This window comes from Colias eurytheme, chromosome 1 (assembly GCF_061535395.1).
Source record: "Colias eurytheme isolate Ceu_HAF_F1 chromosome 1, ilColEury1 Martin Lab GWU primary, whole genome shotgun sequence".
Lineage (NCBI taxonomy): Eukaryota > Metazoa > Arthropoda > Insecta > Lepidoptera > Pieridae > Colias > Colias eurytheme.
Window position 1 is genome coordinate 6,032,127 of NC_142980.1, and position 26,566 is coordinate 6,058,692.

At 37.0% G+C, this 26,566-nt stretch overlaps 1 protein-coding gene across 1 annotated transcript; it reads right to left on the reverse strand.

Annotated features, from left to right (window-relative positions):
- Positions 1–515: 515 nt before the first annotated feature.
- On the reverse strand, positions 516–26,566 carry sls (sallimus). The gene is made up of 21 exons (XM_090101975.1): positions 26,230–26,566; positions 18,199–19,861; positions 17,687–17,916; positions 16,164–17,528; positions 14,087–15,943; positions 13,855–13,998; positions 13,363–13,764; positions 12,885–13,283; positions 12,408–12,803; positions 11,358–12,158; positions 10,764–11,015; positions 8,151–10,654; positions 7,834–8,028; positions 6,344–7,751; positions 5,948–6,235; positions 5,607–5,838; positions 5,239–5,410; positions 4,975–5,161; positions 4,301–4,631; positions 2,883–4,209; positions 516–2,657 (listed from the first exon to the last, which is right to left on the reverse strand). Exons 1-21 carry the CDS (start codon positions 26,363–26,365, stop codon positions 2,517–2,519), a joined length of 14,430 nt encoding a protein of 4,809 aa, XP_089958101.1. The 5' UTR covers positions 26,366–26,566; the 3' UTR covers positions 516–2,516.

Consider the following 26,566-nt stretch of genomic DNA (forward strand, 5'->3'; position numbering starts at 1 on the left):
TCTACGGCTGTATAGTAGTTGTATAAAATCAAAGTAATTCTAATAGGAAGAAGTCCACTGAGAAAAAATAATCTTTTTCTAAATTAGTCAACTCAATACGGAAAATTCATAATAAGAAACTGCTAGTAGATATTAGATTAAAGTTAATTAACTGTTTAGTTACAACAGTAGCGAAAAAAAAAAACTATGGTTTAATAACTAAATTCTCAATGGCATGATCAGAAGAGGTTTAGGTAGAGGTGTGCCAGACGATGATGTTAAGCAACTGTAGAAATCCTCTCTATCCATCAACAAATATTCACTGAAGTGTGTTTTACATTTATTCTTCGGTTATAATAATATAAATCCATATATTTCTGGAATATATTGATGGACAGTTGAGGGGCAGAGTGTCAGTGCATCGTGTAATATATAAATAGATTAACCGCATATATATCTAGGAATCTTCATTTATCTATGATCTACTCGAGTATCGTTATTCGGATGAATTTGATTGTGTGTAGAAAAATGCGAAATGATTAATTTTATAGCGTTTATTAAATAGATTTCACATAATAGTCACATACAAAAAATTACGTAATAAATATATTATTATTAAATTAAATATGGATAGGTAGGCTCTAAAAATATTTTTTTTTGTTATAAAATACTGCCACTCCTAATAACTTAATACAATTAGGTGAAACATACAACACAATTTATTTTAACAATGTCGTGCATTTAAAACAAACTAAGTTAAAGATCACTGTAACGTTAAACTATAAAAATCTCATTCAATTCGGATTTGTACTTGCAGAAAACATTAGGTCAACATCGGCAGTGTTTGTCAAACATAGAAACTGGCAAGGCAAGAGATGCGTGCGTACTTAAATAGTTTAGTGTATCGCCATCGATGGCGCCACTAACTCGGCTATATTGTTTCTTTGTCATAGGGCAGTTGACAGCGGAAATATATCGACAGAAATATCATAGCAACCACGAATAACTTTGCGTTCACGAGAACGACCCACCCTGAGTCCGCGGCACCTACTTACACGGAGCTATTATATACATCCTCGATACTGTGATACAACTTACATTGCGCTTCTAACGTGACACTGACAAAGTTAGTCGTAGCTGTTAGGTGACATTAGGTGACGTCGCAACACATCGCAGCCTACGTGCATATTGTTAGGTGTGATAGGTCTGATTTGTCTATAACTTGACATAGCATTTAAGCCACGATCCATGCTTATAAACTTATGATTCTAGGACTTGTTATATAATAAAATTATGTAAGATGATATTGTGTTGTGTTTTGTTTATTGTTTTTACATATCAAGTCCCAGTGTCAATGATTTATTATGTTACAATAGTCATACATCAATATTTATTGTTGGTATAACACATGTTTTTTTCTACATAATATTTTGCATCAATTAAAAACACTTAAAGCATGAAATGATTGTATAAACATTATTATTGTTAATGAGGCCAATAGATCGTTAACTTTAGCAGGCTTACGTAAACAAAAGAGTATTGGGTGAAAAATACATTTGGCGGTACACCAAAAAACGGGTCTAGCGTACCACGCAATGTGTTTTGATTTATAATTTTCAATATCTATAAATTAATAAACATCGTAGCGGTAAAGCAAAACAAAACAGTATTCAAATAATCGTGTACGTGTTAATCACATGTTACGTGTATATTTATACTCAATACTTCTCGACCACTATGCGTTATTCCAATGAAAAACACTATAATTTCACCAGTAACAAAGAGCATATTTACTATTTTGCGAATTACAATGCGGAAAAAATATAATTGCATAATATTTCCCTTAAGAAAGAACATATTATATTAAGAGTAATATGTAATGTAATGAGAAACAGAAGAATAGGATAGCTTATTTTAAACATAATTCGCAAATATACACGCAACCATTTAGTGAAATTAAAGGGTTTTTTATTGCAATCCTTCATTCTTTGTTTCCAAATATATTGCAGCTGGCAGCTCGAGCCTCGAAGATCTCCTGATGTCACCTGTCTCTAGATATATATAACTAGGACTAAGTATATACACAAAAAGCTTAAATGTACAGCTCTGTTAGATGCAGAAGTTCGCGCAAATACGGAGTTAAATGTTTACCATTGACTCCACTTGCGGTTGGGTTAGATAATGCGGAGTGAACATTCGAATGTTTCGAGATACTGTACAATTTTGATGTCAGCGATAAGTATGAAGTGAAATATTGGATATACATATATATGGTGAAGGCTAGTGATGGTCACAGTAGTCTATGTGTCATAAAATCACGACTTATTACGAGGGGTGTTTGAAAAGCGGGCGGAGTCGTTACTGCGGGAACCGCTACGATATTATTAACTAGTAACATTTTTGTGATTTTATATTCGCTTGTCAACTTGGTACTTATGTGGTAGTTTTCACCCGATCTCATTTTTGGTATAGTGATGAAACAAAGAAACACTACATTAATGGATTAAAAGTGCGCGACGCGAGCTCGCTGCCTGTATCTATGTCTTACTTTTGACGACTAGTTTAGCTGAGGTCTCCACTTGGCCGGCGACCGTAGTAGCGCGGCAGGTGAAAATACCAGTATCTTCTTCGTAGGTGTTACCGATCAACAACACCGCGTTGTTACCTTCGTGGATCATCTGTAATGTATTAATATATCGATTTTACTTTCTATATTTATAAGGTTAAGTATTTTAAGATTAGCTGGAATGGTTATGACGACTTAACTGTTTTCTTAATTCTTTGCGCAGCAAATTTTGAAAAGTATAATATATCATATTAATTATTATTGATAACACGAATTGAATTAAATATAGAAAAAAATAGACAGACCGCTATTGTAATTGTAGAGCCGAGTTACTTACTTGGAAATCAGGAGTTTCCGGAATCAGAGCGCCTTCACGGAGCCATTGAATCGTGGGTTTCACTTTGCTGGTGATCTGAGTCTTGAACTGTGCCGGCTGACCTTCGTAAACGACGACATCTCGCAGTGGTGTCAGAGTGGGCAAATTGTCAGCCTGATCGGGCTGTGTTACTTTCAGCTTAGCAGCTACGGTTACCCGCCCAGCTGAATTGTAGGCAACGCATTTGTAATCTCCCTCGTCTTCTGGGAAAGCTTCAGATATACGTAGAGTGTAGTCATCAGCCGTCCGCGACATTTGGAAGTATTTTGATGGCTTTATCAACTTATCTCCTTTGTACCACTGGACAGTTGGCGTCGGTTTACCTACAATTTTACAACTGAATTCAATGGCCTGACCTTCGGTTACCACTCGGTCTTTGAGGGGTTCAATAATTTCTGGAGGTGCATTTGCTGCTTTTGTTTGGGGCTTCGGCTTCTCTTTAGTTGCAGGTGCATTTACGACACATTCGGCATCGCATCTTGCTTCACCAGCGCTATTGATAGCAACACATTCATATTTTCCCGAGTCCTGCGGGTAAGCTTCTAGAATAAGAAGTGTGTTCGTTCCATCTTCTTCGAGAATCTTGTTTCTTATATCTGGTTGTACTTTCTTTCCGTTTTTAAGCCAGTATACGTCAATTGGTTTCGTTCCTGTAACTTTAGTGTCCAATCTCACAAGCTGTCCAGCAGTAACATTAACATTTTGCGCTGTCAAGGTAAAGCTGGGCGGTATGACTCCTCCCCTGCCCTGACGTCTGCGCTCCTCTACAACCAGGTTAGCACTACATTTAGCAGTTCCACCCCTATTCTCAGCTACAGCGGCAAATACAGCAGAATCCTCAACAAATACTTGTCTAATTATGAGAATAGACTTAGTGCTGAATGTGTGAATCTGGAAGTCAGGTGAGTTTTTAATCGGGAAGTTTTCTCTATACCATTTTATTGTTGGCAAAGGATCACCATCAAATTCAACTTCGAATCTCGCTTGTTCCTGTTCAAAAGCACGGCATGGTTGCATTTTCTTTGTAAATACAGGCGGCGTGGAGGGTTTGACTGGTCCCTCAACAACTCTTTCCTGAGTTTGCGCCTTGTGTTCTACTTCAGTGGTTTCTGTTGAAGTGATCTTGCGTGTAATTTCGGTATCACCCACCACTTCCTTCTGAATCTGTTTTTGTTTTGCAACATGAACCTCCTTTCCATGAACTGTTGATTCTAGTGGATCGGGAATTCGGGGCTTTTGTACCTTCTTCTGAGTTTGTTTGGTTTCAGTGATTTCTTCGGTTTGTTCCCTGCAATTAAATTAATTTGTTTGTTAAAATGTACTTCTATATTTATTAAACATAAAATACGTATCTTTAGCTTGCGTGCAAGGATACTTACAAATTATCTTGGTATTTCTGTGCCATGCTTCTAGCAAGCGATGAGCTGGTTACTTTTTCTCCGGGTACAGCATATTGATGAGAAGATTCCCTCAAACGGCTTTCTTTAACAATTTGTTCATTTTCCAACTCCTGAAGTTTGTTGTAATATTCTTCGCTCTTCTTCTTCTTTACAGTTTGCTGCCATTCAGTTTCTGGTTCTTTGATTACTTTAGGCTTCAGTTCCGGTCTATGATCAATTACACCTTTGCGTTGTAATGTTTGCCTTTCCTCAAATGTTTTTTCCAACTCAGTATCAGAACGTTGGTACTGCGTTGTTTCATCATACCAAGCTGTATATCAATAAAATCCATTAATAAAAAATTAATTGTAAATTGTAGAAAAAAACTAAAACATACCTCTGAAAGATTCCGATGCTAAGCCGGAGAAGCAGGTGATTTAACGGCAGTTCGTCGCAAAGGTAAAAGGGGAATAAGGTTTGCGAAGGGGTATAGTTGTGCTTAAGCGGGTGGTAGCGTGTGCTTGAATTGGTGCCGTGTTTTAGAGTTGCATAGTAAGCAGTGTTATATTCATCTTATTCATTAAGTCATTTTATTGAAAGCGAAAATCTATTGCAATAAAGCGTTTGTGATGTCACTCTGAAAAGTGTATCTTGTAAAAATGTTGTATACGTACGTCTTGGCGCATTTTTCAAAACACTTCTATAATCGTCGTGTCTCGGAATAACTTTCAATTCGGTCGTAGCTAAAGCTTCGCCTACTGAACTTCTAGCGATAACTTCAATTTTGCCAGTATCATACTGCCTTGTTTTAGGTATATCGAAATGATACATGCCATCGTATGTCAGTTTGTACCTAGAACCCTGAAATCATTTGGCGCAATATAAGTAAAACTGTTATTACGCTTATTGAAAAATAAACAAATAGAAAAATAATTTACGTTAACAATAGTATTTCCATTAACAAGCCACATGACTCGTGGTTTTGGATGACCAGTGACGCGACAGCAGAATCTTGCCCATTCTCCTTCTTCCACTGTGACTGGTTCAGGGCGACTGACAAATACAGGTGGCACGCGTTCCTTGACTTCCTCTCCAGGTTGATCAGGCACCCTATGAAATTAAACAAAAATATCAATTTTTATAATTATTAACGAATAAATGATGGTAATCTAAACATTAAGAATCGTTAGGCAGTATAAATAAAACAATATTCTCATGGAAATCTCATATGATTTTAAAGCCACGACGTTTAATTACCAAAACCTTTTAAATAACTAATATGCATAAAATAATGAATGACACTCACGCTTGCCACGCTGCTTCCATTTCCCTGATCTTTTCAATACTCTTCATATGTTTGGGCAATTGGGAATCGTAGACGATACCCGGTTTTCCAGTAGTCTTAATGATTGCCTTGGTTTCATCCATACCATAAAGATTAGTAGCACGGCAAAGATATTCACCACTGTCCTCTGGGTATACCCAGCCGAAGTTCATAGCAACATATCCAAAGTCGTAGATGGGTGTGAAGCGGTTTTCTGTAAATGTCACAAATTAATGAATTTAATTTTGTCTATTTTAATATTACAAAGTTCGTAATAATTCGACGGAAACATATTTGTCTATATTCAATGTAGTTAAACTTACTGTGTAACAAAGGTTTGCCATTGAAGAACCACTCCACTTTCATGTTTGGATCACCAACAGGAGCTAGCTGACACTCAAATTTGGTACATTCCATTTCAACAAGAGTTGTTTGGCTTTGTATTTGCGTGACAAAGCGTGGTGGTTGCTTTTTGTCATCGTCATAAAGATCATCTTCTGTCAAGAATACTTCTGATGTGTATTTCTTGATAGTAGCTTCCATCTGTGTTAATGCTTCTGATTTCTTCATGCCTCTTGGTACTTGATTTTGTAGTATAATATCGGGCAAACCTGAAAATTAGCAATTAAATTTTATATTACATATTTGTTTACGTTTAATAATTCATATGATCTGTACACCATATTATAATTAATGTATCAAATGTGAATAAAACTTACGTTTGCAAGATACAGTAGCCTTTGTGATATCTTCACCAAAGTCATTCACGGCGCGGCAAACGTATTCACCGGAATCTTCAGAATAAACGTATAAGATGTCTAATGAAACAAAACCCATGTCGTACACTGTACGGAAACGGTGACCAGATGGCAACAGTTTTCCGTTTCTGTACCATTCTATGCGCAGTTTGGGATCTTGTTTTGGCTCTACTCGACATTCAAAACGAACTGATTCAGATTCTTCAATTGTGTGAGACTGAATCTGAGTGATGAATTTAGGAGGACTGTTTATAACGGCATCTTCTTTAGGAGCCTCACTTACACGACCCCTTTCGAGCTCCTTGATTTTCTCACCGCTCATTCCTTGTGGTAATTGAGAGTCATAAATGATATCACGTTTAGTGCTGCAAGTAATTTTAGCAGTTGTTGTAGCTGAACCCCACTTGTTCGTTGCCCGACAGGTGTATTCACCTGCATCTCTAGCATATACGTAGTCGATGTCAAGAGCAATAAAGCCAAAGTCATTCAACATGTGGACACGAGATCCTGTTGCAAATGGCCTTCCATTATGGAACCAATCTATCCTCATTGTTGGATCGCCGACAGGCTCTACGCGGCAATCGAAGTGGATAGGTCCACCTTCAACAATATCAAGATTATCTTTTATTTCAACAGTAAATCTTGGAGGATTAGGTTTTTCGTCTTCGATTGTTATTTCTTCACGTTTATGCAAAGTTTCTTCCAGTTTTTGAATGCTTTCGGTACCGGACTTAAATTGTGATGGTAGTTGAGGCTCTAAGATAATACCTTGTCTGCCCTTAACTTGAAGCTTACACGATACCGTAGCTTCTCCATGACGATTTGTTGCTTTGCAAGTATAAAGACCAGCATCACGCTGATAAACACCTCCTATTTCTAATATAACGAAACCAAAGTCATTAATAGTCTTAACTCTGGATCCAGTGAGAAGAGCTTTTCCATTGTGGAACCACTCTACTCTCATACTAGAGTCGTTTACTGGAATCAAACGGCATTCGAAGTGGGCTGAAGAATTTTCTGACAGAATGAGATCAGATGGTGTCGTAACGAATTCCGGTGGGTTTCCACTTTCTACTTCTGGTGATAAGGCATTTGCTGTTCCAGTATATCCTTCCAATGCAGCAATTTTATCAATGGTACCTTCCATGCCTTTAGGTAGTTGAGACTCGAGAATAATGTTCCTCTTGCCTTGAACTTTCATTGTGGCTGTAGTCACGGCTTCACCATAGTTGTTGTAAGCTCTGCACATATATTCACCGGAGTCTTCTGGATAAGTAGGCGATATCTCAAGAATAACGAAGCCAAAGTCACAGAATGTACGGAACCTAGATCCAGCCTTCAATGACTTGCCGTTCCAATACCATTCAACCTAAAAAAAAAATACGTCGTAAATTTAAGCATATTATATAAGTTCACGATTTCAAAACAGAATATTACATAATAAGACTTACTTTAAGGTTGGGATCATCAGTAGGTGTAAGGCGAGCTTCAAAGTGAGCATTTTCACCTTCTCTCAAATTGTCAATATTTGACAAAGGAACTGTGAAAACAGGCGCCTTGCCACGTGTTTCTGTAACTTCGACATCCTTCCTTCGTACCATAGAATCTTCAAGAGTTTGTAATTTTTCCAATCCTCCTTCCATGCCCTATAGAAATAATAAATGTAACAATTAAAAAACACATATATTTTTGTATTTGTATTTTTTTAGGCAGTTTATAGACAAATTAATAATTTATAAAAACGTTTTAATTGATTAAATGAACTTACCCGCGGTAGTTGCGAGTCCAGAATCAAATTTTCCTTCGATGTGCACTTAAGTGTTGCTTTTGTAGAATCTCTTCCCAGTTTGTTTGTAGCAACACACTCGTATTCGCCAGAATTTTCTTCGTAGCAATAGAGAATATCAAGGATAACGATTCCGAAATCATGGAACGTTCTGTATCTGTGGCCATGAGGTAATTTCTTTCCATTGTAGAACCATTCAACCTTAAGGTCTGGATCATCTACTGGCACTAGCTTTGCTTCGAAATGGGCACTCTGGCCTTCTACCAATTTTGTCACATCCTGAATTTGTGTGATAAATTGTGGTGGAACCGCTGATGCTGGAGCTGGAGCTTGATGTTGAAGTCCTTGCAAGCTCTCAAGCTCTCTGATTTTGGCCAAAGAATCTGGTTGCAGGCTGTCAGAGTAAACTCCACTTCTTCCGTAACAATTAATTGTTGCTTTGGTGAAATCTTCTCCATATTTGTTATATGCCCGACATACATATTCACCTGAATCATGGTTTTGAGTATACGCAATATCAAGTACTACAAAACCAAAATCGGAAATTGTTTTAATTCTGTTCGAATGACGCATTGGTTGGCCATTGTGATACCATTCGATTTTCATATCAGGGTCATCAACTGGCACAACTGTGCATTCGAAGTGAGCCGATTGACCATCTTTGAGACCTTCAATATTTTGAATATGTGTCGTAAACCTCGGTTTTTGACCTTTGCTTTTGTCAACACATTCCAATTTCACACTTATTTCAGCTTGACCCCATTTATTGGTCGCGCGACAAGAATAAATGCCAGAGTCTGAAGTCTTTGTTCCAAGAATTTCAAGAACAACCATACCAAAGGCATACACAGTGCGAATACGGTGACTAGCTTCAATCGTCTTTCCATTGTAAAACCATTCAATTACCATTGTTTGATCTCCAGTTGGTATGAGAGAGGCATCATAATGAGCAATTTGACCTTCACTAATATCAACAATATCCTGGAATACGGTAGTGAACTCAGGTGCCCTTCCAGTATCATCATCTGGCTTTTGAGCAGGCTCTTTGCGAAGGGAATCCTCAAGATTTTGTATTTTTTCCAAGCCCTCCTTTCCTTTAGGATGTTGTGTGCGTTCAATGAGATTTTCTTTACTACTGCAGTAAATAGTTGAAGATGTAAATGCTTCACCTCTCTTATTGTATGCTTTACAGGTATAAATACCACTATCTCTTTCGTAAACATCTGTAACATCGAGAGTAACAAAGCCAAAATCACTTGCAAGTTTAAATCTAGACCCATGTTCTAGTACTTTACCATTAAAGTACCATTCGATCTTTAAGTCAGGATCATTCTTGGGTTCGACTTGTCCTTCCAGATGCAAGGGTTGTCCTTCAATTAATTGACATTCAGCCACAACTGGGATCACCCATTCAGGCTTAGGATATTCGGCATCCGGAACAGATGATCTTCTATTTTTAGATAATCTAGCTTCTTCGGCCTGTTCAACTGCATCTAAGCCAGCTTTTCCTTGCGGGTGTTGAGTATCTAAATAGATATGCTTATCGCCAGTGCATCTCAATGAACCTGATGTTGTAGCGGAACCTTTGCTATTAGTGGCCTTGCATGTGTATATTCCGGAGTCTTCTTCATAAGTATGCATTATGTCCAACGATACATAACTAAAATCATGGGTACTCTTGTATCTTGTACCTGATGGTAATGGTTTGTTATTAAAGAACCATTCAATTTTAAGTGTTGGATCTTTAGAAGGCTCAACATTGCATTCAAAGTGAATGTTATCTCCTTCTTTACAAACAATGTTGTTCAAATGTGAAATGAACACAGGTGTCTCATATACTGGTTCCGGTGTGTCTGGTTTTGTTGCTTTAGGTTGCTCTAAAGCACCGATGCGATCCAGTGATTGGGGATGTAATGATTCTCCCAACAACCAGTGTCGATCTTCTATTTTTATCGAAGAAGTTGAAACTGCTTCTCCCATTTGATTAACAGCTTTGCAAGTATAGATACCAGAGTCGTCATGCCTCAAGCTATTTATAGATAGCGTAACCAAGCCAAAGTCGAAAGTGCTCTTAATTCTTGATCCGGTTGTTAAGGATACTCCATTCTTGAACCACTCTATTCTCAGATGAGGGTCTGTGCGAGGCTCAACTTGGGCCTCCAAGTATACATGTTGTCCCTCCACGAGTTTGTCGTAGCTCTGAAGATGGGTAGTAAATATGGGAGCTTGTTGTACGCCCAAATCGACAAATCTATCCGGAACTTGATTCATAGAAGCTTCTTTGAGTTGAATCTTTTCCCAAGACTCGGGACGCATTGCCTGGTCAATGATAGTCGACTTAGTTTTAACTTTCAATGAGGTTGACGAGACTGTGCTGCCAGCTTTATTAATAGCTTTGCACATATACAAACCAGCATCATTTGCTATTACTGAATTGATATCTAGTGTAACAAAGCCGAAATCATGTGTAGTGCGGAACCTTGAACCTGAAATACAATGCATTTATTAGTGAATCATATTAATGTGAAAGAATACTTTATTATATTTTCATTTTTATTATTATTAAATATTTTCATATAATAGTATCTGACTTACCCATTTTAAGTTCGACTCCGTTGATGTACCATTCAAATCGTAGGCTCGGGTCGCCAACTGGGACAACGCGTGCTTCATAGTGAGCATGCTGTCCTTCCCATAACTCAGAAGGTCCTGTGAGTACTTGAGTGAATATGGGTTTCTCAAATTCTCGCTCTGGTTCATCAGTCTTTTTGGCTTGAGGTTGTTCCAATTGTTGTATCTTTTTCATTCCTTCTGGATGTTGTGTTTCTAACTGGATAGCTGCTTTTGCTATAAATTAAATAAAATTAAATAAATTAACAGTTTGAATTATTGAATATTATTAGATACTTGAATTATTAAAAATGAAACGCAAAAGTTTAATCTTATATATAAAAATGAATCGCAAAATGTGTTGGTAAGCGCATAACTCGAGAACGGCTGAACCGATTTCGATAATTCTTTTTTTATTATATTCCTTGAAGTACGAGGATGGTTTTTATGTAGAGAAAACGTAAATATGTACCACGGGCGAAGCCGGGGCGGACCGCTAGTTTTAAATATTTTTGTATATTTAATTGAAATAATTTTTGTTTAAACGGTGAGTAAAATAGATTCATTGAAAACTCTTACTTTTTATTTTCATTGCTGCTGTTGTCACGGCCTCTCCAAGCAAATTTGATGCTCTACACATATAAACACCTTCATCTTCATCACGTACATGAGAAATAGTCATAGACACATAACCAAAGTCATTAGTTTTTGTAATACGAGAACTGTCCTCAATTAATTTCTCGTTTCTGAACCATTCTACCTTAAGGGTAGGATCTCCGACAGGAATAAGTCTACAATCCAAATGTGCTGTTTGACCTTCCTGAATATTATCGATATTTTGAAGTGGCTGAGTGAAAACAGGCCTTTGCCTGGTCACTGTGTCTGGAATCTCCGGCCGCTTAAATGGTTCGGCTGATTCGAGTTCTCGAATCTTTTCTAATCCTTCTGGACGTTGAGATTCCGAAATAATACTGCCTTTTGCGGTTACGGTCATGGATATAGAAGAAGTACAATGACCCAGTGCATTAATTGCTTTCACTGAATATTCACCTGCATCCTCCGGTACACAGTGTTGAATATCCAATGACACGTAACCAAAATCAAAAGTGATATGGAATCGTGACGCAGATTGCAGGGCTTTGCCGTTGTGGTAAAACTCTATACGCAGGTTAGGATCATGAACAGGTTCGACTTGGCATTCGAAGTGTGCGGTTTGACCTTCAAATACATGCGTTGTTCCTCTTAGCTCAGTAACGAACCTGGGCGCAAAGACCTTTGGTTCTTCAACTTCTATTCTTGATGGGTGGCCTTGTGCTTCCAATTGTCTTATCTTTTCAAGGCCATTAGGATGTTGTGTGTCCAAAATAATATTTCTGTGCCCTGTAAAATAAAGCAATTAATTAAGATTTACATTAAAACAAAAATAAAATTATTAAATTTTGATTTAGGAAACGAATTAGTAAAACAGTTTTTCGTTAACGGCATTTAGATAGAAAACAAGCTATATTTGTTAATTTTAAATTATGGTAAATATTTAACTTATAACTGAAATTCCATATCACCATGTGTGAAATGTCAATTGTTTTTATGATAAATTATTCAACACTAATTTGACCACGTTTAGCTTACCTGCAACCTTCAACGTGCACGTATTAACTGCCTCTCCAAGTTTGTTAGTGGCCTTACACATATAGGTTCCAGAATCTTCTGCGTATGTGTATAATATATCTAAGGCAACATAACCAAAATCGTGTGTTGTTCTGAATCTGTGACCAGTCTTGATTCTCTGTCCGTTAAGGAACCACTCTATTTTTAAGTCTGGGTCATTAATTGGTTCTACTCTGCATTCAAAGTGAGCATGATCACCTTCCTTCAAATTTTCAAGGTTAGTCAATGGTGTAAGGAAAACTGGCCTCTGGCCAGGCGTTTCTTCTTCAACAGGTTTAGGTCTTTCGAACCTTTCAAGCTCTTGAATTTTTCTTAGACGTTGTTCATCCAATGTATCAAGGTAGAGTCCAGCCTTGGCTGTTTAAATATAAAAATAAAATTGTTAAAATTTATAAATTGATACTTTTTTAAAACTAAAAAAATATGTAAATTACTTACCGTCTACTTTGACTGAACTCGTAGTGACAGCCTCACCGACTGCGTTAGTAGCTTTGCACATGTATGTTCCTGAATCTTCAGCGTAGGCATATAATACATCTAAAGCGACGTATCCGAAGTCGTAAGTTGTTTTAAATCTATGTCCTTGTTGTATGGGACGGCCGTTGCAATACCATTCAACACGCATTGTAGGATCATTGACAGGAGTTAATGTTGCCTCTAAATGAATTGGCTGACCTTCAGGTGCTTCGACACTCTTAATAGGTTTACCAAATTGAGGCTTTTCAGCAATGAAACCTTCATCACGGACAACTTTCTTGTATCTGCTATCGTCTTCCAAATATTGGATCTTTTCCAATGCACTCTCATGTTGAGTGTCTCTGATGATTGATTCCTTGGCTAAAATAAATACATATTTTTATAAGTACGTAGAAATAGTATAAATGTACAAATAAAAAAGGAGTGTGTATAAACTTACATTGAACGTTTAAGTTGATAGATGATGTCGCTTGTCCTAAATTATTGATTACTTTGCAGGTGTACTCGCCCGAGTCCTCTCCGTATACAGTTAAGATGTCGAGGGCCGCAAAACCAAAATCAAATGCGGTGCGGTACCGATGGCCACTTTGGAGGACTTTGCCGTTGAAGTACCATTCTACACGCATTGTCGGATCAGGGTAAGGTTCAATTCGGCATTCATAATGCGCACTTTGTCCTTCCACAAGTTTGGAGGGACCATTTAGTTGAGTAACAAAGCGTGGAGCTTGATTAACTGCAACCTCAACGTCCTCCTTGCGTTGGTATCTAGAAGAATCTTCTAGCTGACGTATTTTTTGTAAAGCGGCTTGGTTTTGAGAATCCAATAGCAGAGATGCTTTGGCTGAAAATACACAGGTGATTAGGCATATATTATTTTTGTTATAATAAATATTTATGTTCACAAAAATTTAAAAACACTTTCTATACTCACATTGTACAAATAAGGTTGACGATGTAACTGCTTGGCCTAACTCATTTACGGCACGGCAAGTGTATGTTCCTGAATCTTCAGGATTTACGTATTTCATGTTAAGAGCTACATAACCGAAATCATGCATAGTTGTAATGCGGTTTGCTGAAAAATAAATAATTTGTGAGTAAAACAGATATTATTCACTAATACAGCACAGACAAGCTTGCAATAAATACTCAATTATACTTACAAGCTGCTATAGGTACACCATTACGGAGCCATTCCACCTTCAATCGCGGATCACCAACAGGTATTAATCTAGCTTCAAAGTGAGCTGCCTGGTTTTCTGCTACTCTTATATCACGCATAGGCATAGTAAATACTGGAGCTTGATTAATAACGTCCTCTTGAGCACTTGGTCTTTGGTGTCGTGAAGCATCTTCCAGCTGATTTAATCTCGGTAAGGCTTCCTCATGTTGACTTTCCAAATAAATTGATTTCTTTGAATGAACGACCGCTGTTGCCGAAGTTACGGCTTCACCCAGCGCGTTTATTGCTCTACAAGTATAAACACCTGAATCCTCAGGCAAACAAGACATAATGTCAAGAGCTACGAAACCGAAGTTATTAGTTTCTGTAAATCTTGAGCCACTCTTGAGGGGATTGTTATTGTGATACCATTCAACTTTCATTGTAGCATCAGAAACGGGAATAAGTCTACATTCGAAATGAGCTCTCTGTCCTTCTTTAATTTCAATATTTTTCAGAGATGTTGTGAATATTGGTGCCTGAGTTGTCACTTCATCGACAAAATCAGATCTTTGATATCTCGACCTATCCTCGAGTACCTGAATTTGTTCGAGGCCTGCTTCATTTTGTGTGCCGCGAATAATATCGGCAGTTTCACGACAAGTCAATCGGCAGCTAACTTCGTCAGTACCGAGAAGGTTTACAGCTCTGCACGTATAAATGCCAGAATCTTCAGCTATTAAATCGATGATGTCAAGGGCGACATATCCAAAGTCATGAATAGGCCTAAATCTGTGGCCTATTGTTACTGGTTGACCATTCTTAAACCATTCTACTTTTAAGTTTGGATCAGTAACAGGTTCTAGTTTACATTCAAAATGTACATGTTGCCTTTCTTTGACATTTTCTATTGATTTAGGTTTAGTTACAAATCTTGGCTTAATGTGAATAGACTCATCAATAACTTCTGATTTTTTGTACCGAGAAGCATCTTCTAAATATTGAATCTTCTCTAAGCCGGAGGGATGTTGAGATTCAAAAATTAAATCTTTCTTTGCCATAACGCGTAGAGCGCAGGAGGTGACAGCTTCGCCAAGTTGGTTTGTAGCTTGGCAGGTATAAACACCAGAGTCTTCTGGATATACACTCAAAAGGTCGAGAGCAACATAATCAAATTCATAAGCAGGTCTGAATCTATGACCCGTCTTTATTGGTCTTCCATTGCAGAACCATTCTACTCTCATAGTTGGGTCTCCAACTGGCTGCAATCGACATTCTAAGTGAACATTAGTGCCCTCCAGAGTTTCAATGTTGTGTAAAGCTCTTGAAAACTGTGGAGCTTGCATAACTGTAATATCTTCCTGTACTTGTTTGTTGCGACGAGCAGCGTCTTCTAGCATTTGAATTTGTTCAACAGCTTGTTCATTCTGAGTATCAGTTAATACATCTGATCTTTCAATAACTCGTACCATTGCAGATGTATGCGCCGATCCTAAATGATTAACAGCTCTCACGGTGTATTCACCGGAATCAGCCGAGGTAGCATGGATAATATCAAGAGCTACGAATCCAAAATCGTAGTATGTTCTAAAGCGTGAACCAACGGTCACGGCTCTTCCATTATGATACCATTCAACTCTCATAGTAGGGTCGCCCATTGGTTCGAGGCGACATTCAAGGTGAATATTCTTTCCTTCCGATATGGGTTTAGGGTCTGATAATGGCTGTACAAAAACTGGCTTCGATTTTGAGATTTCTTCAATGTGATACATTGGCTCAACAAATTTAGATTCTTCCATTTGACGTGTTTTTTCGTATAAGCCACGATGTATGCTGGATGTGTCAATGCTGGATCGTGCTAAACAAAAAAAAAATTATTTTAGTTGTTGTCACATACAAAATAAGAAACAACTTTGTAGCATTTATGATTGTAGCATTGATGAATATTATGATTTTCTTTTTATAACTATCATTTATCCAATGTTACATATAAATAGCATTATGCAAATATGTATCAATAAATTGCAATAAATATCTAGAATCAATTTTACTTATTAACAATGACTACATGTACTTACTTTCAACAATCATATTCGCGCTGAGCTGTGCTTCTCCTGCAGCGTTTCTAGCAACTACAGTGTATACACCAGCGTCTTCCGCTCTTACATTAGTTAGATCTAACGCAACGTATCCAAAGTCATGGTAAGTCTGAATACGATTTGCTGATTTAATTTGTTTTCCATTAAAATACCACTCGACGGTCATAGTTAAATCGCTTTGTGGTTCCACTCTGGCTTCGAAATGAGCACTTTGTCCTTCAACAATCTTATTTGTTCCTTTTAGTGGACCTAAAAATCTAGGCTTTTGTGTAACTCTGACTTCCTCCTCTGATCGCTTGGAATATCTGCTTGAATCTTCCAAGTATTGAATTTTTTCTAAACCGCCGGGGTGCTGTGATTCAGCTATTATATCTTTCTTTGTCACAATTGTTAGGTTTGCACTGGTCGTTGCTTGTCCTAAAGCATTGTAAGCTCTGCATGTATAATTACCAGCGTCGTGTACGGTAACGGATTTGATTGTTAGAGCTACGTATCCAAAGTTAAAGAATGTTGTTATTCTTGAACTAGCCTCTACAGGGCGTCCATCCTTCAACCACTCCACTCTCAACGTAGAATCTCCTACTGGTTCGAGACGAGCTTCAAAGTGGGCGAATCCGCCTTCTTTAATATTTATCTGGTCTTTGATTGGAGTTTTAAACTCTGGTCGCTGCGTACTTTCAGGTACTTCTTGGTAATATCTCTGATGTTGTTGTTGCTGATAAGCTTCCAACTGCTCAGTCATTTCTATGTATCGTCTCTGTTCGGGAATACCTAGATCCTCCGTAACAGTGCTTCTTGCTGCAACCCTGATTGATGCAGTACTGATGGCTTCACCAAGTTTATTCACAGCTCTAACTGTGTACGAACCTGCATCTTCAACCCGTAGGTGCATGATGTTAAGGGAGACGTATCCGAAGTTGAAGATTGCTGTGATTCGCGAGCTAGCTGTGATAGATTTACCATCTTTATACCATTCAACTCTCATAGTTGGATCACTAACAGGAGTAAGCTGGGCTTCAAAATGAGCGTTCCGGCCTTCCTGGAGTTCTCCAAGGTCTTGAAGTGGCCTTATAAATTGTGGCCGTTGTGAAATTTGTTCTTCAATGGACTCTTGATGTTGATATTTGGAATAATCCTCGAGCTGTTGAATGTATTGCAGACTTTCAGGGTGCTGACTTGACCTTTCGATTGTGGCTCTAGGTGTGACTTGCAACATTGCTTTAGTTTCTGCAATACCTGTAGCGCTAACCGCTCTACAAGTATATTCGCCACTATCTTGAATATTCAAACTGAGCATATCAAGGGATATGTAACCAAATCTGAAGATTGATGTGAACCTAGAACCTGGAAAAATATTCATTCGTGAATAAATATTGCACAGATAGAATAAAAGAAGTATTTTAATTTAGAACCTCAAGTATTCAATTAAATTAAATAAGAGGTATGAATTTAATTATAGTGGTTTAAAGGAAAAGGGAGTAATAATAAAAATAGATACATACTTGCTTCTATGCTTTGACCATTCTTCAACCATTCTATTTTCATAGTAGGATCGCCCACAGGTTCAATTCTCGTCTCAAAGTGTATCTTTCCACCTTCAGTTTGTGTCACGCTTCTCAGGGGCACAATAAACTGTGGTGGAGGATAAATTCGATCTTCCTCACCAGGAGGAACATATGGTCGTGCTCTTTCCACGTGCCTCAAATATATGATCTCTGGACCTGGTGCAGGTCTGAAAAATATAATTGAATTAAGACCAACAAATTCATAAAATGTTTTATTATAATCGAATTTTACGCGTTTATAATTCAACGCCAAACGCATATTTACAAGACAAGGAAACGTTACGTTCTCTCGTTCTTGCATAGGAAATGCAACAATATGCTCTAATGAATAATGTTAATAATGTTTCTAAAATCGCTAATATGAAATAATAGTACTTATTTTCACAAAATTGTTAGATCCAACAATTTGCATCATAAAAACATAAGATTTTTGTAAAAAGTATACTTACTCTGGCTCGATTATCTTTGTAGGTCGTGGTAAGTGCAAACGTTTTTGCTCAGGCGGAGGCTCCTTTGGTACTTCGACGTAAAGCCTCGCCCGAGTAGCTGTGGAACCTGCGACATTCTGAGCCGTGCACTGATACCACGCCGCATCCGACGCCTTGGCTCGCGGAATGTCCAATGTCGAGGCCCCACCTTCGGTATTAATTCGTAATTCTGGATTGGGTATAATCGGAACACCGTCCTTCTGCCATGTGATTCGAGGTGTAGGCGTGCCGACAGCACGTGCATTCAATCTAACTGGCTCACCCTCACGTACATTCAAAGTGCTGAAACGTTCCACAAACTTAGGGGCAACTACCTGCTCCTTCTCTATAACATTTAATTTACACTGGAAAGAAGTTTCGCCACTTTTGTTTCTTGCAATACACGTTACTACACCACAATCACTCATGCTGACATTGGTAATCATAAGAGCGTGATTACCAGATTCGTTTACTAGAATTTTATGATTATAATCATCTCGGATTTGTCTATCATTAATGAACCACGTGACTTCTGGATAAGGTCTGCCTGTGACGCGGCAATCGAATCGCGTCATTTTGCCTTCTGTGACATCACGGTCTTGGCAGACTTTAACAAATTGCGGAGCGAGAGCTTTTTCACTTATTTCTATTCTTTCAGTCTCAATTTGTTGGCTATCCGTAATATACTGAGATTTTTGATCTTGAACGTATGTTTCTTGAGGTGACTCAACAGCAAGATATGCAGATGTTACGATACATCCATTTGGATTTTCGGCCAGGAGAGTGTAATGACCACAATCGGACTTTTGTACATTTCGTATTCTAAGTATTGTTTGATTATTGGTGTTTATTATATTATGTTTGGTAGAATTAACTAATCTTTGACCATTCTTAAACCACGTTACACGTGGTCTAGGATTGCCAGATAGCTGAACTTGGAACTGAGCATCGGTTCCTTCTTGTAACTTAGAATTTCTCGGTTTCTGTGAAATTTTAGGGGGTGACACTGGTCCCAAAGATTTGTCAATTTCTGTGCTTACTTGTATGTCACTCTCTCCTATATATCTTTTTGTAATGGTCTCTCGAAATGATACCTCTCTTAATAGTCTGTATTCAAATGTATCGACTTTGAAGTCTTCTGAAGATGAATGATCTGTACCATTCGAGTATGCATATTTCTGCGACTGTCGTGATTGTTCAGTCATGAATTCATGAGTTCCATACGACTTGTGTTCCACACTCTCACTGACGTGTCTGTAGCTTTGCTGTTGCGATGCTTGCTGCGCGGGTACAGGAACACCCTCGGGTTGAATATATACAGAACAAATAGCTTCACCATATTGATTGCGAGCTGTGCATGTGTATTCTCCTTCATCACCTGGGCCGATTTGCTTGATGAGAAGGGAAACGTCCCCAGTTTGTTCATTATAACTCATACTATATTTATTACATTCTACTAAAGGAGCTTTCTTTCTGGTCCACGATACAACTGGAGTAGGATTACCTCTAAGTTTCCCTTCAAATTTGGCATTACCGCCTTGTGCAAATCTCGCATTCTTAAATATTTGTTCAAAGATAGGCGGAGACGGGTCCCCAGGCCTGCCTGATGTGATGGGTATGCTTTGGCCGCCAACATTGCCGCCAACTGTAATGAGAAAAAAACTTCTTTTATTGGGATTGAAAAATAATACGATGCATTAAACAAATGATATGAAGAATAAAAGGCACAAAGCATTGAGGTGCATAACAATAGCAGATGCATATATTGTAATAGAAATAATTATAAATAGGCTTTGCAAGAGAATTTTGTAAATTTAAAACGCAACATTTGTTAAATATTTTGATATGTTAAGTATGTCATGTTCCAGTACTGTAACGATTCTCGGATGCGCGTGAGTCACCGCTCGTGACGGACTGCGCGTACGAGCTCTTTTCGCGCGTCTATTTTCGTATACACCGCTCGGATCTTATTACGAATACCATTTTGGTACACAAACAATATTGATACCCATAAAACTAATTGTTATCCAGTAAGACTCAGTAATGATGACTGTAATATTATTGCAACTATTTACTTTTAAGATATAAATATCTTAATTCAAACGAAATAAATTAACCAGTATATTACTAGGAAAATAAAACAGTATTTAAATTGTTGTATTGATAAATTCATAGTTGTTGTATAAATTAATTGATTTGAACTGTCGATAAGCTAAAAATCGAAAACAGAAAGTGTTGTTGCTAAAGACTTAAAAGTTTAATCGAAATCGAATGCGAATGAGCGAGAGACTTAGCTTCAACACAATATGTTAACAATTTCTTCCGAAAGCTGTTATTTAAGACTTTTGAGCAGCATAGAGTATTATATATTCTTTCTAATCCCTTATTATATAAAATAGTTATGTTATTCTAAGTCTACATTCGCTAAGTGTTGCAATTTTCCTAATCATGACTGATTAGGAAAATTGCAACACTAATAAATTAAAATTTTCTTTTTTGAAATTTAAATGTAACTGCATATATGATCTACTACAGATCAAATAGGCCAACGACGACGACGACATTCGCTAACAAGACAGAAGAAGTGAACGTTGGCTACCCCTAATTGACTGATTTGAACTTTTTATATAATATAATATAATATACGTTATAATTATCATATTTAATTAAATTCAAAATTCATAATAAATGCATCGAATTCCTTGCGACAAATGTAATTATATGGACAACTTCGATAACATTTTAACTGGGTACCTTCATCATACATGAGATACCTAATTAACGCGGTTAGAACAATGCAATGTGGGTCAAGGTCACGTATCTAGCTTTTAAAGGGTAAACACTGGGCGCAAATAAGAAGGCAGTCGTCAGATTTAGTATATCAAAAATGTAATAAATGTTTCATATTGTCGTTATAATCCAATCTATTTTGAATAATGCGTGGGCTCTTGTAAGTTGGGCGTTTTCTGGCATCCGCCCAAACATTGCTGAGACGATCTTCATTTCAGTTATAAATTAACACATTATACATGATTTAAATATAATTTTGTACCTAATGTCTTTGCAGTATTTAATTCAAATGTCGTATTATCAAATGTGTGTATACATGCGTGTATACTTAGGTCTGAGTAATTGGTATCAAAGTGACCCTGCGCGCCATATGGTCACTGGCTCTATAAAGACCTATTGAATGTGTAACACCTTGATATAATTCCAACTGGTATTTAAATTACAACTATGGTAAATCTGATAAAAAATGTTCATCTATTAACGTATTCATTTAATCGTATTTGTAAAAAAATAATGTTTATTAAAATCGTAGAAAACGTTTTCTCTTTGAAACTTTCGACATAGTAACACAGATAACTATATAGTTATGATATTAGTTTGTAACTAAAGAACAAAATAAATATTATTAAATTATAAATATGTACTATAATTAAGAATAATCATATAAATCTAAGACTGCTTTATTACAAAATATTGGTGCGTTGTAAAATTTATTTGAAGTAACTTTCTATAATCTAAGCAGTTTTTGTTATGGTCAATCGATAGCAATTGCGATTCTTACGATACTTAATTTTTAAAGATTTTTAGTATATTTAGGACAAAATGAAAAAGGAATCGTGTATGTTCTATTACCTTTGAGCCATAAATTACATACATATATTTTTGTTTTGGAAAATATTCAGTTGATTAAAAATTCAGTTAGAGTACCTACTTAGGAACATACATTGCATGTTATTACGATATATATTAGTCCGATCTTATTTTAAATAGGATTTTTCAAACTGTAGTATGTAATTCTAGTATAATAATCGTGTTAAATCTAGTAATTTTAAAACCTCAGCTTACAGCAGTGATCATCGGTTGCGTTAAGAACAGCGGAATGTAATGGGTAGCTAATAATAACAGGGGACATGATAAGTCAGAAACAGAGATACATCTTAAGCTATGGTTAACGGTGATCAGGAGAAAGTCAATATCCAACACAGTGTCGCTACAATACAGTACAAGTAAAACGTGTCTAATTTTTACATTTATATTATGATCTTGAATCAAGTGCGTTACTTTCTTGGGCGATGTATGAATAGCGGTATACGATATCATACAAAAACATTAAACAAACAGTTAACTGAGCAATTATGGGAACCGGGGAAAGTAACCGACGGTTCCTGGCTTTGCACCGTTCGCCGCGATTATTAATTCGGAGATAAGACGAGTAAAAGTGGCAAAGCCACGTCCTCGTCCGTTAATGTTGCGTGCGAATGGTGTACTGCTTTGTATGAGTTTTTGTTGTTGCGTCGATTGTATTGAGTAACTTTCGAGATTGTCGTGACATAGCCAGACATGCCGCAGATACCTCAGTTCCGCTAACGATGCAACCATCAATACGGGGGTCTATGACCCGACTTATTCAGAATATGTCGTAACATGTCAATATCCACGCACTGCATTAACAGGACGTTATTTGTTATTTGCTCGATCAGGTTCTTCATTTCTTAACTGGACTTTCGAAAATGGAAATGAGGTGCAATTTGATACCCCGTATGAAAGTATTCGAATGACAATGCGCTCGAAATGTAGTTATACCACAGGTTATACGACATTTTCGAGATTTATGTTACCAAGTTTAAACTTTACTTATGTGTTCGAAATATTGATATCGGGCATAATATCGGTGATTCATTCAACGGGTATAAGCGATATATTCGTACAAATATGAACGTTAGATTATTCGTTCTGATACATGCTACCTATACGTTATCCATTACCCACTAACTATTAGCTTGCCACGAACTAATTATTATGCCCATAAACGTTAAGACAATTACACATTTCTACAAGCCTAGTGATAGCAAAAAATATATCTACTTATATTTTAATAGTTACAAGACGGAAGCAAGAACCGAGACGTGCTACAGTTAAGCTCTTGCGTTAAATGACCGATAGAGTTCCATCAACGCTGCACAGATTTTTATACATAATCCACTATAATATTCAGTATTAGGTCTTAGTTTCACCTGGCTGGATAAGTAGACTTAATATATAAATTGTACTGAGCCTTCAAATCACTTGCGTGTGTTTCAAAAACGAAAATATATATATAGAGCTGGGAAAAATGTTTTCTTAAATTGTTATGAATACTTTCATTTTCTAAATAAACGCATATTATAGTTAAGAGCTATAATTTAAACATTCTTTCGGATACTATAATCAGCCGAAATTCATCAGCATGACATAAGCAAAATCCGACATTAAATTACATATTTAGAGCTCCATAACCACACAACGGGAATCATAATAACATTCACATCATTTATTCAAATGCGTACGGAGAATTTACTAAACAAGCATTATGTTAGTATAGTGCTTATCGAATTATTTAAGTAGTTTTAATGTCTTTTATATTGTACTAAATTAACATCAATTTAAATGGTCATGTAGAGAGAGCGTTAAGAGAAGACAGGTGGATATGAGCAATACACAGAAAATAAAAAAAAATATTAATAACATATAATAAAAATTTGCAATGCATATAAGTTTTAGACTGCAACGCTTTTATAATTTAATTATGAATACCCCAATAAATCTCAACCACGTAAGTATATAAACTTGAATTTAATTAAAATATAAGTTTCGACGGAATTTCACTTTTAGCACAGTAATATGTTTACAAAATACCGTTTTATGTGTATATATTTTATTTGAAATATATAAAATTAAAAAGTAGAAAAGACCATAAAGCTGTCTTGATTTTACCATTTGTATAATATCAAAATATATAATTAAAATGGTTATTACAATGCTTTTAACTATTTTAGCTGTCATCAACGATATTCTACTTTGAACGTAAACTAGCAAAGGTTAAATGGTTCTCATCCGACGATCGTGAAGAAAAGTGAAAAGCCGACGTTTAATTCTTCGTTTTTCACGTCAGCCGTACGTTAATGTCGCTATTATTCCTCAGTTCTCAGTATATCGAAATAGAAAACTGATTATTAAAGACAAAGCAAAAAGTGTTCACTCGTTCCTGTTATTACGTGCGCTAATACCAGGTGCACACGACATTAGTATTTAGCTCTTGGTGTTTTTCTTTTCTTATTCTTATTTTGTTTCCCGGACGTTCAACCCTAACTAATCAACGGCCTCAAAGTTAATACATATCTCCTATACCTTCACATATTTTCAAATATTATAAACATTTCGCAAACATAATTAAAATGCAGATCTCATTGTTTGTTTGATTAAACAACAATTAAAGGTGCGTAAATTATGTTTCTGTATATTTTTCGATTCAGACAAGGACCATTTGGTTTTGAACTGTTTCAGTAACTTGCATATTACCGAGTTTATACCGACATATTTCACTGTTCCAACTTCCAAGTGAAATGAGTCACGTACGAACCTCATTGGTTAGGATTGTTTACTTTTGTGATGTATGGCATAATGAAACTGTGAACAATAAATACAGTTTGAACAACTGGTATAGGTGAATCTGGATCATTGTGATTCTTCATCATTTTCTAACAAGGTAATAATGAAATTGTTGGTTCGCCAAATATCACAGATCTTGAATTATGTTTACACGTTGATATATTATATTAGATATTTCGTCAAATACAAAGTCTATGTATCGATATAACTTCTTATAATGTAATTAGATGTAAAATATTTTTCGGTCATGTTATTGAATGTATATTATCATTATTAGCACCAAATATAATTTTGATTCAATTTTTAGAAATAATTTTGGTGCCTACATAGTTACATACCTACTTATGTACTTTAATGTTTTTATTCTAATTTTCAGTGTGATGTGCTTGTGGTCCCAAGCAATTTATAATATTTTTAATCGTTATAAATTGTTTGTGTGATACTGAACATTACATAATTTTTATTTGATATTTTACTGCTATTATTATGATTATGTATGTATGTGTGATATTATGTATTACCAGCTGGTATCGATTACACTATATCGTTTAACAGACATTAAGTTTTTTTCCTCATATCTGATCAATTTTTGTTACGTGAGAAGAAGCACGCAACATTTCATGTTTTCAATCGTATGCGCAAGATATTTTGTTTTTTAATTACACGCTGCTGATTCTGTGTCATATTCTAAATGTAAGTATTAATCATTTATATCATTTTTCCAATATTGATGATATTTGCAGTCAGTAACAAATCATGATTGAGTAATAATGATGGTATAATCGCAAAGAGGAGGCTATTGAAAAACATTTAAAACCTTGACCGGTTAATATTACATCAATATTCAGCCTAGTTTCTTTGTGTCGTAGTTGTCATAATAAGAAAAATTAATCCTTGCATGGTAACATATCTGTTGAGATCCATATACGGATACGAGTTTGCGCCATAAAAGTAAACAAGTTTTAATGCATGAATTCGCACTGCAACCTTAATGGAGAGACCACTGAACTCACACGGCGATAATGCCGGCTGGTTCACCATTTAAGATTTAAATGTTGCATAAAGCACCGGATCGGGGTCGACCCGTACAGCCTCGCCTATATACCGCGAGCGAGTTCACCGGTCCTCTTTCGTGACTACAATGATGCAATTCGCTTAGAGTTAAACTTTAATCGAACATCGAGCAGAGACAGTGACATCATTCCTCGAAATGTAAAAAAGAAAAACAAGTGTGAAATATGTGCGAATGTTTTAAAAAGAGAACATTCCTGCGCCCAGCGAGCGCGAGCCATCGGCGCCCACGCACGCCCCAGAATAGACGCACTATCTCGCTCGAGGTGGAAAAGCGCTATGCACAAATAGTGCCTATCGTCTTTGGTTTCTTCCCAGTTACTTAAAATAAAGAAACCTAAGACAGTCGGCGCTCGCACAGCCGAGCCGGCGGCGCTCTCTCGGCGCGGCGCACGTGGCCCATGATTTACAGGATAATTTTGCACACAAAATTTTGTAGGTCGCAAAAGCAATGTTACAAAGCTCCAAATGAGTGAGGAAGGTGAGGTGGAGCGGCGCACGTACCTTGCTGCGTGAGCATCTGGTGCGAGTAGTGCTGCGTGCGCTGCACGCGCTCCTGCTGCTGCACGACCTGCTCGCGCCGCTCGGAGGTCACGCGCTGCTCGGAGCGCTGCTCCGACCACCTCGACTGCTTCTCCATCACGCCACCGCAGCCACAATGCACGAAAAAACTCTCACTCGACGCTAACGGTCCTTATAAAAGCGTTCGCTTCGGCGCCCGCTCAATATTAAATAAATACGCCACTGCGATAAACTTAAACTAGTCCACGGGTTCATTTAGCAGAAGTCAAGTCATTATAACCCAGTCCAACAACCAAGACGTCGGTCGATTGCGAATAGT